We start from the raw sequence: 18019 nt of genomic DNA on the forward strand, positions 1-18019 counted from the left end.
AGTAATTATCTGAAAATTATATATAAATAGCTATATAATATTCAAAATACTAATAGTTGGCATTGATTTATTAAGAAACATTAATTATAGAAATATAAACAAAAAAATTCAATTTATTCGAATTCAATTTATATTTAAATGATTGCAATGGAAGAAAAATATTTTAAATTAAAAATTCCAATTAAAATTATAATAATTAATTTGACATTTTTAATAATATTTTATTAGAATAATATATTTCATATCATTTTTCAAAGAAATTAAATTTTTTTTTTTTATTATCATTAAAAAATTTCTAGTTTTCTGATAAAAACTATACGTACGTAGAGAAAAATAATTTTGCAAAATTTATTTAAAATTTATGTAAAATATAAAAATTTTTTATAAACAAAACACAAAATTATGGTAATTATTTATAAATAATTTCTTTATTCAATCGATGATCGTTCGATTGAATAAAAGAAATTTGAAATATCTTATGTAAAAAAAATCCCATATGTTACAATTCAATAATTTTTTAAATCAACTAATTTATTTTTTTAGAAAGATATATTATACTAATATCCCGCGACAAGACTCGAAAAAAATATAAAATAGAGAGACTTGTCTTGAAAAGACTAAATATACTATATATGAAAATAAAAAAAATTTCTCTAAGTAATAATTTAAAAAAGAAGAACACATAACTAACTGTTCCACTTGGAAAATTATTACAATAATAAAATTCGTAGATCATTAACTTTCACCTGTCACGTCAACTGTCATCATTCAATTCAAATCTCAAATTGTATCTCACTTTTGAGGAAAATCGACAGTCAATCAATCAAGCAGCCATTAATCATCAATTCACATACTATAAGATAATATCAGAAGCCTATTCATTAACAAAAAAAATCCACTTTTACGTCCACATGTTATTCATTGGAAATGAATCGTAAATCATTATAAACATCATCATAAACAATTAATTTTTTTTTATTTTTATTTTTTTTTTTTTTCGAAAAAATATTTTTCCAGTGTACGTAACGTCACTTTTATCAAATTTTAAGAAATCACAATTATTCCTTCTATCGAAGAATTTATTGAAAATGCAAAAATTTTATTTACACACATATCTCTCGATCATCGACGAAGAACATGAAAATTTTTGCAGTATTCTGTGAAATAATCATTTCAAAATTCTGTCTCATGAATTTTAAATATTTTTTAAATGTAATTAGAATGTAGAAGCAAACCTGGGCAATCTGAAGAAAATTTTCAAATTATTTTTAAACTATATTTTGAAGTTATTTGAGAAATTATATATTTTTGAAATAACAAAAATAACAAAATTATACGAATTATAAAATATTTCATATAAAAATTAAATTAGTACATTTGTAATTAACTTTTAAATAAAAAAAAATATAATTTTTATTTATTATTTGGTTTTGAATGAAAATAATTGATCTCTTAATATAATTTTCAATGTGTATTATATTATTAATTCTCAATACTATTATTAATTCTCACTTTAGTATTATTATAAACTTAATTATTACATTTATTATTTATTATAAATACTATTTCAAGAATAAATTTTTAATTAAGAAATAAATTCATTATTTCCACAAATAATTATTTAAAACATTTATAATAAAAACAAATCTTATCTAATTTTAATCATAAGATTCAACACAATTTTATGATTTAATTAGATTTATAGATTGATAGAATTTTTATGCAATATAATTAGAATTAACATTTACAATATTTTTATAATAACGTAACTAATATATATATTTATAATAACAACTAATATTTTGTTAAAAAAAATTTTCAACAAAAAAATTTCTTTTCATTAAAGAAAAAAATTCATTGAAAAAAAAATAAACATTTTTAAATATTTTTGTTCTTCTTTTCAAAAAGAATAATTCTTCAACTTAATATCTTCTTAATATTGTCTCAAATTCTTTTATTTAATCAAATAAAAAAACATAACATTAATTTAAAAATACCTATTAAATAATAATAATTAGTATTATTTGAAATAATAATTAGTTCTAAATTATTGTATGAAATAAATTTCGCCCAAGTCTGCAAAAAAAAGTTAAGAAATTCATTATGGACAGTTTTCGAAGAACTTAATCTCAAAGCTAATCCTGAAATCGAACGACGTTCAAAAAAGGTAGAGAAATTCGAACGAAGATGAAGATGAAATGAGAGATTTACCGTCTGGCCAACAGCGAGATTTTGATGAAAATCTCCGTTGAAGCACAGAGCAAATATCAAGCTTACACGTGATTGGTGATATCGAAATAAATATTGGATATCGCAATATTGACGCTCTTTCGTAGCGTGATGATCCTCGTTTTCTTTATTCTATTCCCTGGAATACTCCAATACACATACGTTCTCGATGGAAATATTTTAAAACGAAATCGATCGAATTTCACTTTTATTTTCGTTACTATTTTTTACGATTGAAGAGAAACAGATATTTTAACAGATATTTAATGATTACCAAATCAAAAAATTAAAAATTTGAAATTTTTTATTTTTAACTACTCTTTAAAAAATCTTCATTGAATGGAATTTAATATTTTCATTTTATTTTGTTTGTTCATGTTAAAATTTAATTTTATGTTTCAATTTATTTATAAATTAGATCGATCCAAAAAACATTTTTATTTTTATAGGGTTATATTTTACAATTATAATTGAAAAGAAATTTAGATAAGGGGCTTTTATGTAATGAAATGAAAATTAAGTAAATTTTAATTTCAGATTTTTAAATATGACAAAAATAAAGGGAATGATATAATAATAATTATGATAAAAATAGCCAAATATTATTACACAATATATATATAAAGATTTAAATCACTAACTTAATATATATCAAGTAGAGAGAAAAGAATGAATTCATTATAGATGATTTTCAAAAAATTTAGTTTTGAAGATAATCTTTGAAATTCAAACGATAATAAGAAAAAAAGAAATAATGAAAATTAAAGAAATTAGAGAAAGTCAAGTATGAGCTTAACCTCCAAGAAAAAATAAAGAATGAAAGAAATTCTATTTTGAGGCAGTGACGAGTCATTGACACAATGAAAAAGAAAAAGGTTAAGTACTAGTTACAATGGAAACAGTAACTTTTTTATGTAAACTGAATGTCATATATTCTACAGAGACGAATTATTACATCATGAGTACATCATGAGTTTAAAAAGAAAAAAAAAACTTAAAAAAAGTTAAAAAAAAAAAAGAAGAAGAAGAATAAAAACTAAGAAAAAAAAAAAGAAAAAAATTTACAAAAAAGTGGAACACCGGGATTCGTCGATTGATTGAGAGACGTAACATTATTTGTTAAATAAAAACAAGACTTTTTTTATCATTTCTTATCAACAGGATAATATTAGACACCGTGGATATTTAATGTAATAGAAGATTTGGATGATCGATCAATTATAAATTATTCGACATTTGGAATTCAGCCTATTTGTTGACTCAACGAGGATAGTCGTCGGTGACGAAAAAATATTGAAACAACATGGTTAAATCGTTGGCAGTGTTGGCACGAAGCGTAAACGAAACTCGCTAGAAAAGTTGAGCGCGTGATTGTAAAATATGAAACATGAGACTACTGTTTTGCATGACAATGTTTTATATCGATTGATTTTTAAACTTGGAAACTTATCTATAATGTTTGAACTATTTAAAAGATCAGTGAATCGAACAATTTGACTGATGATTAAAGTTATATGATATTTCAAACACTCTTATACACGTATATGCATATTATGTCATTTAAATATTATATATACGGCAAATATATTAATATTATTATACAATATTTTATTTTAATATATTTCTTATTGCGTTTATTAAAATATATATTAGTATTAAATACTATAGTATATATAAATATACATTATAGTATTAAATACTATATTTTTATAAATAGCACTTTTTTTTATATTTTCTAGCATGTTGTTAAATAACATATAATATTAAAGTATTGAATACTATGTATTGAAATTATTATAATTTATTGTAATTAATATAAATTATTTAGTTATGTTCTAAATATTAATTCAATAATACTATATAAAAAATATCATTATATCATTGTATTTTTTTAATCTTCTTTGTGACATTTTTATTAAATATTCATATTAAATGTTACAATTTTAAAAATTGTAAAATTGAAAATGAATTATTTAGGAAAATATCTAAATATTAAATATTTAAATATTTAATAATATTTAATAATAAAGATGTGTTAATTTTTTTCTTAATTGATATTTAAATTTATATTATAAATTCAAATTATTCAATTCAATTGTTTTGAGCATTCTTAAGAATAGGTTATAATTTAAAAAAAAAATATTGCTCTAAATAATAAAAAATATTTTTTTAATTGTTTAGACAATTATTCAATGTATTTAATTATTTTCTTGTAACGAATTATTGAATTATCTCTATTATGTTAAGACATTATATTTTATTAAATTTAGCACTGAAAAATATTTTAATTGTTATAGTCTTCGATGTTATATTTGCATTTCACTGTCACGTGCTCAACTTCACTTTATTAGATAACAAAGAATGCAAGATACGAAACACTGCAAAGAATTCCGTATGTCGATTATTTTCTTAGTATATATAATATATTAATTTGAACACACTACACCATTTTTAGGTATAAGCATAAAAAAAATTTCTTATGAAGAATATAAAATTATATTTTTGCCAGATCTTTGACATGTAGGAAAAAAGTAATTTATAAAGTATTTATTTTTTAAATTAAATTCCTGGTGTATTTTCATAATACCTAAATTATATTAGAAATGTTTCTAACTTTTTTCATTTTTGCTTAAAAAAAAATTGTAGTATGTTCCAATTAGGAGGAATCAATCTATATGTTCAATCATGTAAAATATAAAGCTGTTCATTTTACAATTTAAGTCTTATCCTCGGTTAAAGTTCCACAAACATTCAGCGATCCTTCACGTTAAAAATATCGTGACTTAAATTCACTTGTCGAAAGTGTATTGTCCATGTACTCAAATCTCTGAATTATAAACAAGCAACTAATTGAGTCAAAACCGATTTTAGAAACATCTGCGGACTCTATCGAAGATTCACTGCCCGCACTGGATGTATATTACACTTATTCTCGACATAATAATCACAATGAAATCATTAATAGAAATATATACGCATGAATAATATATATATATGCATATATATATATATATATGAAATTTAAGTAAACGAGCATCATTAAATCATCATGAGGACACCCATGTTTTTAATGTTCTTGTGTAATAATATTATGTGTGTTGTCTGATGTCTATTTATCAAATAGAAGTCATATGTTTTAATACGAAATTATTTCTCGAGAGCTGACGTGTCATCTCTAGAGATTATAATATCCTATCTAAATATATTTTACGCGCTAAATGTGTCGCTTGAAAAAAGCTGAGGATAGAAAAAAAAAAACGCGCCAGTGATGGCAGTAAACTTCATTTAGCATCGGTATCACTGTTGGTTCAATCATATTTAACGTGGACGACGATAGCAGACGCGACTGAACTGAATTAGAACACCGATCAAGAGCTATTCCATTAATGCTAAGGTCAATTATGTACAAAAATTTGTTTTATATATTACACATGACGATTTTGATCCGTCGTTAGAACTATTCTCCGACAGATACCCGGCAGTTAAAGGAATGGTGTCGAACGCTATGCACCTTCCCTTAGGAGAGAACGTTGACCTCGCGCGGTGAACTACACACGTTTAACACGTTGCTTGTCGAGTTAGGCGTGATCTGACTTCGGGCCTCGTTCTGCGCTTGTCGTATCGCCTCCTTATATGGACCTCTTTTCTTTTTATTGTACCGCGTCTGAAACAAGTGTCAAATGATATTAATTATTAAACTGTTGATTGATTATTCCATTACAGCGACTAAAAATTAATGATAAAATTTTTTTTTTTAAATTAAAAAAATGCTTTAGATAATATATTAAATAGTTACCTTGAATGTTTCTAAAAATGGACTTAACTGGTCACACGACATAAGAGAACTAGTAGAAGAACCGTACCAGGCGACGTGAGCTTGTGGCCCAGATGATGTACCATCCTCTTTACAAGAAACTGTTATACTAAGGACCTATAAAAAAATAAAACAAATATTCAAAATTACAACATTTATTTAAATTGAATGATTATATCAACAAATAATAGAAAATAAAAGAACCAATATGACATAAAACACAAATATTAAATATCTACAATATTCAATGTATAATTTCATATTATCGTTGAAATATATTTCCATGCATACTTTTCCAGGCCACCAAGGAAATCCATGAATCTTTCCCCACACCACATCACCAACATCCATTCTTCTACCATTAGCAGTAAGACAATGTTCAACAGGAGTCGCGGCAAGACGCATCATCAAAGGATGAGACTGTGGCGGAAAGTCTGGAGCAATCTCGCCGGCATCGACTTCAGGTTCCTGTTCACTCAGTTCATCACTGCTGGCACCAGGACTCTTACAACCCGACGAAGAATTACTCACAGGATAATCACATCTAGCATAAGCGTTTGTATTCAATCTCTTCAGAGATATGGATAATTTTTGCTTCAGGCACTGCTCCTTTATGGCTGTGTACGATTCGCTACCAGGAAGAACATTCCAATTTTGTTGATTCTCAGTGCTTCCAGGTTCCAAGCATGTTTGCTGTTGATGCTGCGATTGTTGACTCTTGTGTTTGCGGTCTTCCTTGTGTTTTTTTTTATGTTTCACTTTATGTTTGCGTCGGTGGTATGATAGAGTATCATATGTAGGATTATATCTATAACAAAAAATATATTATAATTAATATCATAATAAGCTATAATGAGAAATACATAAAATTATTAATATATTTGAAAATAAAATTTTTAATTAAGTTATTAAGTAATGAATGTTGCATTAAATCAATATTATATTTCATTTATTTTGAAATTATTAAAAATTTGATCAATTATTTTCATTTGCATACACTACTTTATTTTTTCTTTTGTTTTTTCAAAATAATAATATTTTTTCAAAACAATAATTTTTTTTTTAAATGCAATATGCAGAAACATGATTTACAAAATATATAGAAATTAAAATTAAAATAAATTTATACAATAATGAAAACATATCAAATTATATTTTTTACTTTAACAATAAATTTTTATTTCAAATGTAAAAATCGTAATTTGTAAAATAAAAAAATATAATATATTTAAAATAAAATATTTATTTTATAATATAATAACTATAAAAAATAATCACATACCTGATATATCATACATTATATTTATTATTGCATTTATATATAAATTTATTAAATCTAAATATATTATATTATATTTCATAGTTATTATTTAATAGTATTTATATATATATTATTTAATAGTATTTTCATTAAAATTTTGATACTATCATAAAAAAAAATCAAAAAATATATATATATATATATTTTTCATTGGAAAATAAGAATATGCAAATATCTTCTATAATTCTTATATATATTAAATAACAATTACGTCTGTACATAACTATTATCTAATATATACAGTAATAATTACTTTTTATTACATCCATAAAAGTATGAATCTATGACTATGCAATTCATTCATTATGCAATAATTATGCTAATATTTAACATAAGATAAAAGCGATAATTATCAATTAAATACGTATATATTTAATAAGCATTTAGTAGTATTTAGTACACATTATCAATAATTTTACCCCTATAAATCTTCTAAATGAAATATTTATTAACAAAATCCATATTTTACCTTGGTGATCCATTGCAAGGAGATCTCGCAGGCGAAACACCACCGAGCATTTTCCTCCTGGCTTCTTTCTTAGCTTTCTTCAGTGCACGTTTCGCAGCTTTAGCACTTGCATCCTTTACACCTTGCTTCTGAGGATCCACTTGCTCTTGTCCATCTTCTTCCCCATCTTCACGATAATCATAATCATTATCAAAATTTCTCGGCAATTCTAGTGGATCTCTCTCCGTTTCCGTCTGCACGTCCTCAGCATCATCAGTTTCCTGCTCATATTCCGGATCCTGGATTTTGGAAGGTATCTTCAGAACGGTTCCCTCGCCTTGAGCACCGAAAGAGATCTTAATCACCGGAGTGGTCCTCGCTGTTCTCGTTGGATCTTCAAACACGGTCTCGTCCCACAAATCTTCCATAGATCCTACAGATCGTTTCTTTCGAGGTATACGACCCGTTCTCGGCCTCATCGTCGAATCAGCTGCCGCGAATGTTTTTTTCTCCTCTTCTTCCGGTATTTTAGCGCTTTCCACGGACGAACTACTAAGTCTCCTGGGTGTGGCGCAATACGCCATTGATGGATTGCTGTCACAATCTGTCGATTCCATCCGTTCCTCCGTTGGTTCCGTGGCGTTAGCCGATGAATCGCCCTCATCAACTCTGTTGTTCCAATAGGATGGACTGATTTTAACCTTTTCTATGGAAAAGAAAAAGAAGGTGATATGAGATTTCAAGAATTTTATTATTATTTTAATTATTTAAATAAATTCAGATAAATTTTGAAAAATTATATCTATTATTATCTTCTAAAATTTATATTTATTTTAAAAGATTTGCATATGATCAATAATATTATCAATATCGATAAATATTTTATTAATAAATATTCATTAATAATGGATTAAAAATATTATAATAAAATTGTATGGGAAAAATTATTGTCCATATTTTTAACAGCATTATTGATCATGTGCAGACTGAAGAAACTCAATAAATTATATAATATTTTTTAAGAGAAATCGGATTAAAATTTTATAAATCATATATCTATTCATATATAGATATTGTATGACAGTATTTCTCAATTTCAATCAATATTGAATTGCATTAAATTTTTAATGGATCGTGTTAATAACAAACCATTAAATATCGCCTTCTATTATTTTCCTCATAATTTATAAAAAATATTTTAAAAAATACAATTCAATCTTTACTGATTTTTATAACTTTAAAATTTATTTTATTTATAATCGTTACTTTTATATATTTTCGTTTGTAATTAATGTTAGAAAAAAATGTAAAATATTCACATACAGAAGTTATTTATCAAAATACTTACATAATTTTTTTTATACAATGATTTTTTACAATGATATTATACAATAATTTTAATTTATATTTTAATTTAAATATTTGAATCGAAATATTATTACAAATAAATATATAGTAATAAAAAAAATTAAGAAATTATTGTTTCATAATATCCATAACATATACTTCTTATGTACTTCTTATTTTATTATTTATAATAATAATCTGTAATAATATTATATATTCATAACTCTCTAAATTGAAATTTCTTGATTTTCCACAACTATTTTTATTTTTTCTTGACGTAATAGTAGTTTTAAAATCATTCATTTATCACATCTTTTTATAACTATTACAACATATATGATAGGAACACTGTATAAATATAAAACGTCGTAATATTATGTCAAGGATAACTAATCACAAATTATGAAAAAATAATTTCACACTATTAGTTTGTAATATATTAGGATATCTATGTCGATTTATTTTATTTAATTTTAAGCAAGCAGCAAGCGCAGACAAAATTAAATTGGATTCACATGGAAAATTAAATCAATACCCAAGAGATTAATTAAAAATAATCAGCAATATTTCATGAAAAATCTTATTATCTAAAAATGGACCTTACATAATTCGACCATCGAAGCCCAAGATAATTTTTAAAAGCACTTTTCTCGAACGCAATCTTCTACAAGATTAAGATCACATATTATAAAAAACCTTGTACAAAATGGATCAATATAATAAAACCATTATATAACATAAAAAAGTAAATGAAAAAAGTATACTATTTCATCAATTTGATATTGTTCTAAAACAATATTTTTTTTTTTCAGTGATGAAAAACCTCGTTTTATAATCAATTAACTTGAAACATCTTTTTTATAGTTATATAAAAAATAAAATTGTTGATAGAATAAAATATATATAATATTTTAATACATTTAAAAGTATTTTTAGAAATAGTAATATTTTATTTTTAAACAATCTATTAATTATTTATATTATTATTAAAAATTATTTTTTCATCAAATAATTAATAATTTTCGTCAATAAATTACGATTTTCGTTCTTTTTTATATATAAAAACTCATTTTTGATAAAACTTTGAATTTTATTTTATTTTTTAGAAATAGAAATTATATAATAAATACAAAATAATATTATAAATATTAAAAATCCATCGAATATAAAATGTTTAAAATATATATGAATCTTCAATATTTTTTTAATGTCTACTGCCATAAATCATTCATTATATTTTTAGATAGATATAATATTTTTAAATACATTTTAGATAGTCACAATGACTAAAAACAATATTTGCATATATATTTATCTATATTAATATTTATATATTAATTAATTATATCTAAGTATATTATATTTTAATATAATTCTATAATATTCTCATTTTCATATTCTCAAATTTTACAAAAAGAAAATTTATACTATGAAAATAAAATGTAAAATTTAGTTTTGAAAAGATTTTTTTGAAAAATAGGAATATGGACAAATATGTGATTACTTTTTTGTATAATTATCTCCTAAAATGAATAAAGAAAGAAAATTGAAAGAAAATTATTAGAATTTTTAAATATACTAATTTTTTAAAATAAAAATAATTTTAAAAATCATTCAATATCTTTATATTAAATCATTCATAATTCTAATTTAAATTTTATAACATATATTATTATTTAATAACATGTCGAGAAAGTATATTACAATTTATTATAATTTTCAAAATATCTAAAAAATGCACACTATTATATTATCAATTATTAATTCATGAAACGAATTTAAGAAACTATATAAGGTTTATTGATCATATCCTAATATATTATTATTTAATATATGAAAGAAATAGCATATTATAATTTAATCCTTAAAATATCAATGCAAATTACTATATCATTAATTATATTAACATCAACTAATTCATAAAATTAATGATTTTGGAAAGAAAAAGATTATTTATCTAAGACTGGAAAATAAAAATAACATAAGAAAATAACAATTCATGTATCAGTAAAGAATAATTTTTGAATATATTTACATAAAAATTAAATAAAAATAAAAAATATAAAAACGTTGTAAATAATTAATTTTTTTTTATCTTTTAATTATGTATATGAATTACTAAATAAATTACGTATCAAATGAATTGTGTAACGTGATCACTTTAAATAATTCATAAATAACATATGAAAGTATATTATAATTTATTCTCTAACCCTTAGAATGTCAATGGAAACCACCACATGATCAATTATAGTAATTCATATAAAGAAAAAAATTATTTATTTTGATCATGAAATACAGCAAATCTTTTGATCAAATAGCAAAAAAAAAAATATCATTTAAATATTAATTTTTATAAATCCTTTTTCTTATATGGATTATTTCCCTAAATTGATTTTATTTTATCGATTCAATATATTATGGTTCATTTATCGATTTAATATATTATCTAATATATTTATTAACAGATATACAAGCTGAGTCGTATAACATGACTGCTTTAAATAAATTTAATTTGTAAATTATTTGTTATATGAAAAAATATTTCAATATTTCAAAGTTGCATAATGTAAAAGAGGAAACAATTTGATGTTATTCATTTCTTGCAAATAGATATATATATAATATTGATTATTTTTTAAAGAAAGAATCATATATTTTTTAATATACTAATCATAATGATTATTATTTCCTATAAAAAATTATCTAAAATTATTTATAGTAAAAAATTGTTTGATTTAGAAAATATTTTAATTTGAATTTTGTAAAATAGGCAAGATAAGAAAAACATATTTATATTTATTATCTTCCATCCTAGATAAATTTTTAAAATAATAATTTTTTTCTATATAAAAAGTAATTTTGTCATAATTTTTTTGAATAATCTGATCTTTACAAGATATATGATTCAAATTAAAAAACAAACATAACATTCACATATCCTCTATTTGCAGAAAATGAATAATATCATATTATCTCTTCGTCCACACTTTACAATTTTTTTATATTAAACATTTTTTCATAGAAATAATTTATGAATTATTTAAAATGATTATATAAAATCATTCATCTGATACGTAATTCACTTAATACGTAATCCACATAGATAATTGCTAAAAGATAAAAAAAAAATTAATCACTTTTAACTTTTTATTTTATATTTTTTATCTTTATTTAATTTTTATGCAAATATATTCAAAAAGGAAATATTTATTTTTTACTGATCCATGAATTGTTATTTTCCTATTTGTTGTTTTTCCAATCTATTGGTCTCAGAAGATATAAAAAAAAATTCGCAAATGATTCATTTGTTTCTTAATCTTATTTCAAACAAACATTGGACGAGATGCAAAAGAGCGTATAACTTCATTGAATCAAAACTATTATCTTTCTTTCTTCAAGAAATTCGATAATCGTTTGAAAAATGGAACAGAATTACTAAAAGTATCGAATAAATCTTAAATTTTCAAAGGATAAGATTCATATAGTTTCTTTTTAAATGATTGATTTTATTCTAAAAAAAAAAAAAGACATATCGAATTATCTTCTAAATCTGATATAGTATTCGAATGTAATGAATAAGAGAACTGACCGTTTGCTTGTAAAGCGTTGTTGATTTCATTCGGTTGCAGTCTCGAAATTTTAGGGATGAGAGATGGTCCAAGCTTCGACGAATCGGGACTGAGAGCTGTGGATGACGAGGATTTGGCCGTTTGGTGAGATGACACCGTAATGTTCTCGCTCTGACACTCGGAGAACAGTACTCTCGAAGCTTTTTGCGGCTGCTGACCGCAACGTCGATCGCTTCTTCGAGTGGATCCATGGCCCGTGACCTAATCGAATCGAAACATCATTCGTTTTTATCGATGCGTGAAAAATCGACTGAGAGCCGGTCCATTTGTAATTCCGCATCTGGTTTCGAATTGAAAAATTATATTCTATAAAATATGGATCTTAAAAAAGAAGTTACGAACTTTGAAAATGAAAAAAAAAAAAAATGTTATTTAATGTACAGAATTATAATTATAGTTAATATTGTAATATTTACATCTGTCGCTTGTTGCATTTTGTATGGAAATAATTTGTTTAGAATATTAATATTTACAATTATTTTATAAATAAATAAATTATTACATAATTAAAAGATTCTTTCGATATGTTATTTCTATTAAATTTCTTCTGATTAATTAATTAGAACTTAAAACTTATTTAGATGATTCATAAATTATACATTTGTGACGATTGATAATAACATTTTATCTTTATTATACATCCTGTTAGAGATAGTGAATTTCATCTTCAACTTCTAACAGTTCACGATAAAACAAAATGTAATTCAAATTCCATTCTAATATTTTAATATATAAATATGCAAATTACGTAAATTAAACTTGAATAAATATTAGATGCAGATATATTGCAATCTTAATACCAAGAAAACTTAATCTGTTGCAATCTATCAACACGCAATTTTGCAAAAAAATCATTTACAATAATTACAAATAAAATATAATTTAATTAAAAGAGAAAGTAAAAGAAAATGTAAGTTGAAAGTAAAAGAAAATTCTAAAAATATTACAAAGAAAATATCCCAATTGTAAAAAATCTTCAGAAAAGAAAATCTCAAAACGAATATAAATTTATCATAATTCAACACATTGAAATGTTATCTTAATAATTTTCTTTTAAAATATCTTCAAAAAATCCCAAAAAGTTTGAAAAATATTTCTAAAAAGAAAAACCACAAAGAATTCAAAAAAGAATTCTTAAAAAATATTTTCCGCCTATTTAAATGAATATTATTCCATATATTATATTATTTCGAGACAAATTTATTATGACAAACAAAATTTTAAAACTTTTCGTTAAAACTTCAAACATAAGTCACGGCATTAAGAATATATATATTCATCCGACACCGAGTCAAGAAACAGTATCTTCTACTACACAATCTGCAAACACGTATAAGGCAAGATGAAAACGTTGGTATTAAATGTACCATTAGAACACTTTGTGTTAAAGTAGGAAGAACTTGCGAGGCAACTTGCCCATGCAAGAATCAAACTGGTATTCGCACAATGTAAGTGGGCCTCTCAAGACAACGCGTTAAGCTACTTTTCCTCTAGTTCAAAATCGTATGACTTTCTTCCATAGTCTGGCGTGTTCTCATTCGACCAAGTTTCCTCCAACCCAATTTACTCGTCCCTACTCGAAGTTTCGCCACTTTGAGATCTGAAACTTTCCACGACCACGTGTCATATTTGACGGTTTTTAACCATCCAAGCATCATAACAATAAACTTCGTTATAAAGCATGATTGAACTTTCACGAAGTTGTGCAAGCTGGATTTACGTGCTTTTCAATCATCAATTTATACAGGATGGTGCACAGATAACTAAACAGATTTGGCTTGCGTAATGAGAATTATTATATTTAATGAGAATTATTATATTTAATATTTTTAAAAGTTGTATTATAGGAGTTGGAAATGTTCAAAATTCGATTTCTTTAAAATCATGATTTTTGTATTATGTTATTATTGCAATAAATAAATAAGTATGAAGATCAATTTTTAAACTGAAAATATATTAATGAATATTTGATAATTTTTCATAAAAAAAATATTAATATTGTTCATAAATAAAGATATTATTAATTTAGATATTTATAAGAAGATTTTTAGAAGATTATATTTTATAGATTATATTTAAAGACAAGAAACAAAGAAACATGAAGACAATATATCATTTCGTGTTTCTTATCTTTTTTATTTTTGAATTTTTGAAAAATTCAAGTTTAAAATTTTGTTAAACTTACCATTTTTTTTATATATGAATAGATTATTTTTTTTTATAAAAAATTATACGTAAACAACTAACATAATAAAAAAAATTCTATTTAAAAAAACATGTGAATATTTATCTATTTTTTCTATTTTTGCATTCAATTATAAAAAAATTAAAACTATTTATATCAAATATATTCATTAATATATATTCTTTGCAGAGTTAATTCAAAAATTTGTATACAAAAATGTTGATGTATATTTATTTATTATAATTATAAAATGAAGAGAGATAGATAGAACGAGACATTCTATTTTTGTTGCATTATCACTCTGTTTCTTACTTTATTTAACATAAAATTTAATTGCTTATAATTTGATAAATAGACATTTTTGTTTTGATTAACTTTTGCCTTTTTTTGATTTTTAGAATCGATATTTTAAAGATGTATCAAGAATATATTATTATTATATCATTTTGTATTGGTGATTTATAATTAATACACAAATATTTTGTCTATTTTTAGTTTTTTGAAAAAAACTAAAAAATTTAATGATTTAATATTCTATAGAGATTCAGAAATATATAAATATACAAATAAATAAAAATAAAATTTTAACAAATTTATGTAAATATATGTATATTATGTTTGACTTATTATTTTTTAAATATTATTAATTATTATTAAAAATTGAAATTAATAATTTATTAATTTATAATGTAAGTATTTAAAATAAATATAAATTTAATTTTTATATTATATAAAAAAATAATCAATAACAATTTTTTAAATATAAAAACTCAAATTCCAAATAAATGGATATATAATATCTCTGCAATATCTAGTCATTAATATGTTTTATTGTTTTTATCTATTATTTACTATTATTATTACTTTTATTATCTGAAAAATATATTGTATAAATTATATAATATAAATAGAGAAATGTAAATAAAAATATAAATAACAAAAAATTTAGAAATTAACATTGTACGTACATTTTTATAATCAAAAGAAAATATCAATTAACAGATAATCCAATTAATCAATTATTAAACCATTTATCATGTTCCAAATAAATTTCAAATAAAAATCAAATATATCTAATATAAATAATATAAAATCATGTAATAAGAAGTTTTAATCTTTTAAAAGAAAAAAATAATTTCGTAATATAAATTTTGAATCTACTAAATAAACACATTTACCATACATATGCTAAATATGTGTATATAATTGCACAAAAAGATCAAAGAATTAACAATATTGAGAGAATAAGTCATCACGTGCAAAACATCCAATACTCTTCACGTGTTAACAAACAAAGAGGAGGACATGTTGTAAAAATAAAATGTTACACATACACTCGACCGGAATCTTTTCTTATCAGTCTCACAATAAGAAGGAAATATTACCTGCTGCTGCTGAGGCTGCTGCTGTTCCTGCTGAATCTCGTCGTGTTTCCGTTTTCTGCTGACGTCCACATTCTCACTGTTCTCGTTGCAGATCGATCTACACTTGCTGCAAAGCACCTGGCGCGGCCTCAACCTGACCGTTGGCCGCGCATTCTTGTACCTGGCCGGTGGATTGATGTTCCTACGAAGATCGACTTTCGCAGCGGTCAACGTGCTCTTCCTCTCTTGGAAATAGCTGAATCGGGCCGCGATTGTTGCCAATTTGTCGCCATCAGGATCCGGTACCGGTTCAGGGGGTTGTACGCCGCACGGTAGGCCTCTGTAAAAACGATTATTAATTAATATTTGGAAGTTAATTGGCTTGGATTAATTTGGAAATCGAAATGATTGAACGTATTAAATAAAGTAATTTGATTTTCGAAAAATTAATACTCGAAGAAGTATACGTAAGGAAATATGAAGAGATAAAAAGATATCTTATGGAATTTTTAAAAATTTACTTTAAAACTATACTATATTGAACGATTTCATTAGATTGTACTAATTATTAAATAAAAATTTAAATAAATAGGGATTATTCCATGTCTTAAAAAACCAGAGTTTTTTTTTTCCTAAACACAGAGTATACTTTGGAAGGTCGATTTTAAAGGCTAAAACAAATATAAAAGTTGGAATATAAAAATATTGGTTGAGACTTATTTATTAAATTCACGTTAGATGAAGCGAGATAGGAGTAAAGTATTGGTTAAACTGAGATAAAACAATTTCAGTCATACTTTATTCAACGCAAACTTTAATTACTTATAAAATAACTTAAAAATAACCTTTAACCTTTTTATACACCAATTTTTATATTTGCTTTGACGAATTTAGAATCTAGAATCGCTAATAATGAGAATATATAATCCTGAGAATATATTAACACCCTATATGTTTGCAATAGTAATAGATATTCAAAACAAGATATTATTTTCTGTTAATTTCATAATTTCAATTTAAAATATTTAAAGATTTTTAAAGAAATTTTCCTCAAACTTTTTCAGACTTTTACTTGTTAAAAATAAATAAATAAGTAAATATCACTCATAAATGATCGTCGTTTAAAATTTGATATAATCGTAAAAACATTTAATGAAAGTTAATTCAAAATTAGAAAGAAATTGCAGAGAAAACTTTTTAATTATAGGAGTCTCATTTATCTCAGTTAAAATTTAAAGAGTTAAGTATTGATCATACATTCCACTATCTACTAAAATTTTGTTAAAATTAAGAAATTAAAATTAAACTGTATTTATAATTAAAATACTTGTTGCTTTATAGGTGATAATTATTAAAGATAATGCAATAAATGAAAAGATAATAAATAGTGATAGGAAATATGCTAAGACGAAATGTACATATATATTATGTGAAAACAAAAATATAATTATAATTACATAATGAAAGAATGTAGAGAGTACAAAACAGAGAGTGCATAACATGTCTGGAAAAATGTCAAAATTAATTAGTAAAAGAATAAAGAAAAAAAAGAATAAAGAAAAGATGAACAAAAGAATGAAAAAAAAAATATAAAGATAATTAATTTACAATAAATTATTATGTTATATAATAATATACATTTTTAATTTTTTATTAACTCATAAAAGCATCGTATTTAT

The 18019-nt window shown here is 23.2% G+C and overlaps 1 protein-coding gene across 1 annotated transcript in view; it reads right to left on the minus strand.

Moving 5' to 3' along the window:
• Positions 1–5495: 5495 nt before the first annotated feature.
• LOC411746 overlaps positions 5496–18019 on the minus strand; it is a 58890-nt gene continuing 46366 nt past the window's right edge. Inside the window, exons 2-7 of the mRNA XM_026445401.1 lie at positions 16362–16680; positions 12752–12992; positions 7834–8518; positions 6335–6851; positions 6026–6160; positions 5496–5893 (exon numbers count right to left, since the gene is read on the minus strand). Of these exons, the coding sequence (XP_026301186.1) occupies positions 5747–5893; positions 6026–6160; positions 6335–6851; positions 7834–8518; positions 12752–12992; positions 16362–16680 (2044 nt within the window). The 3' untranslated portion in view covers positions 5496–5746. The remainder of the gene's footprint in view (positions 5894–6025; positions 6161–6334; positions 6852–7833; positions 8519–12751; positions 12993–16361; positions 16681–18019) is intronic.

The sequence above is a fragment of the Apis mellifera genome, linkage group LG15 (genome assembly GCF_003254395.2).
Source record: "Apis mellifera strain DH4 linkage group LG15, Amel_HAv3.1, whole genome shotgun sequence".
In the NCBI taxonomy this organism is placed as follows: Eukaryota; Metazoa; Arthropoda; class Insecta; order Hymenoptera; family Apidae; genus Apis; species Apis mellifera.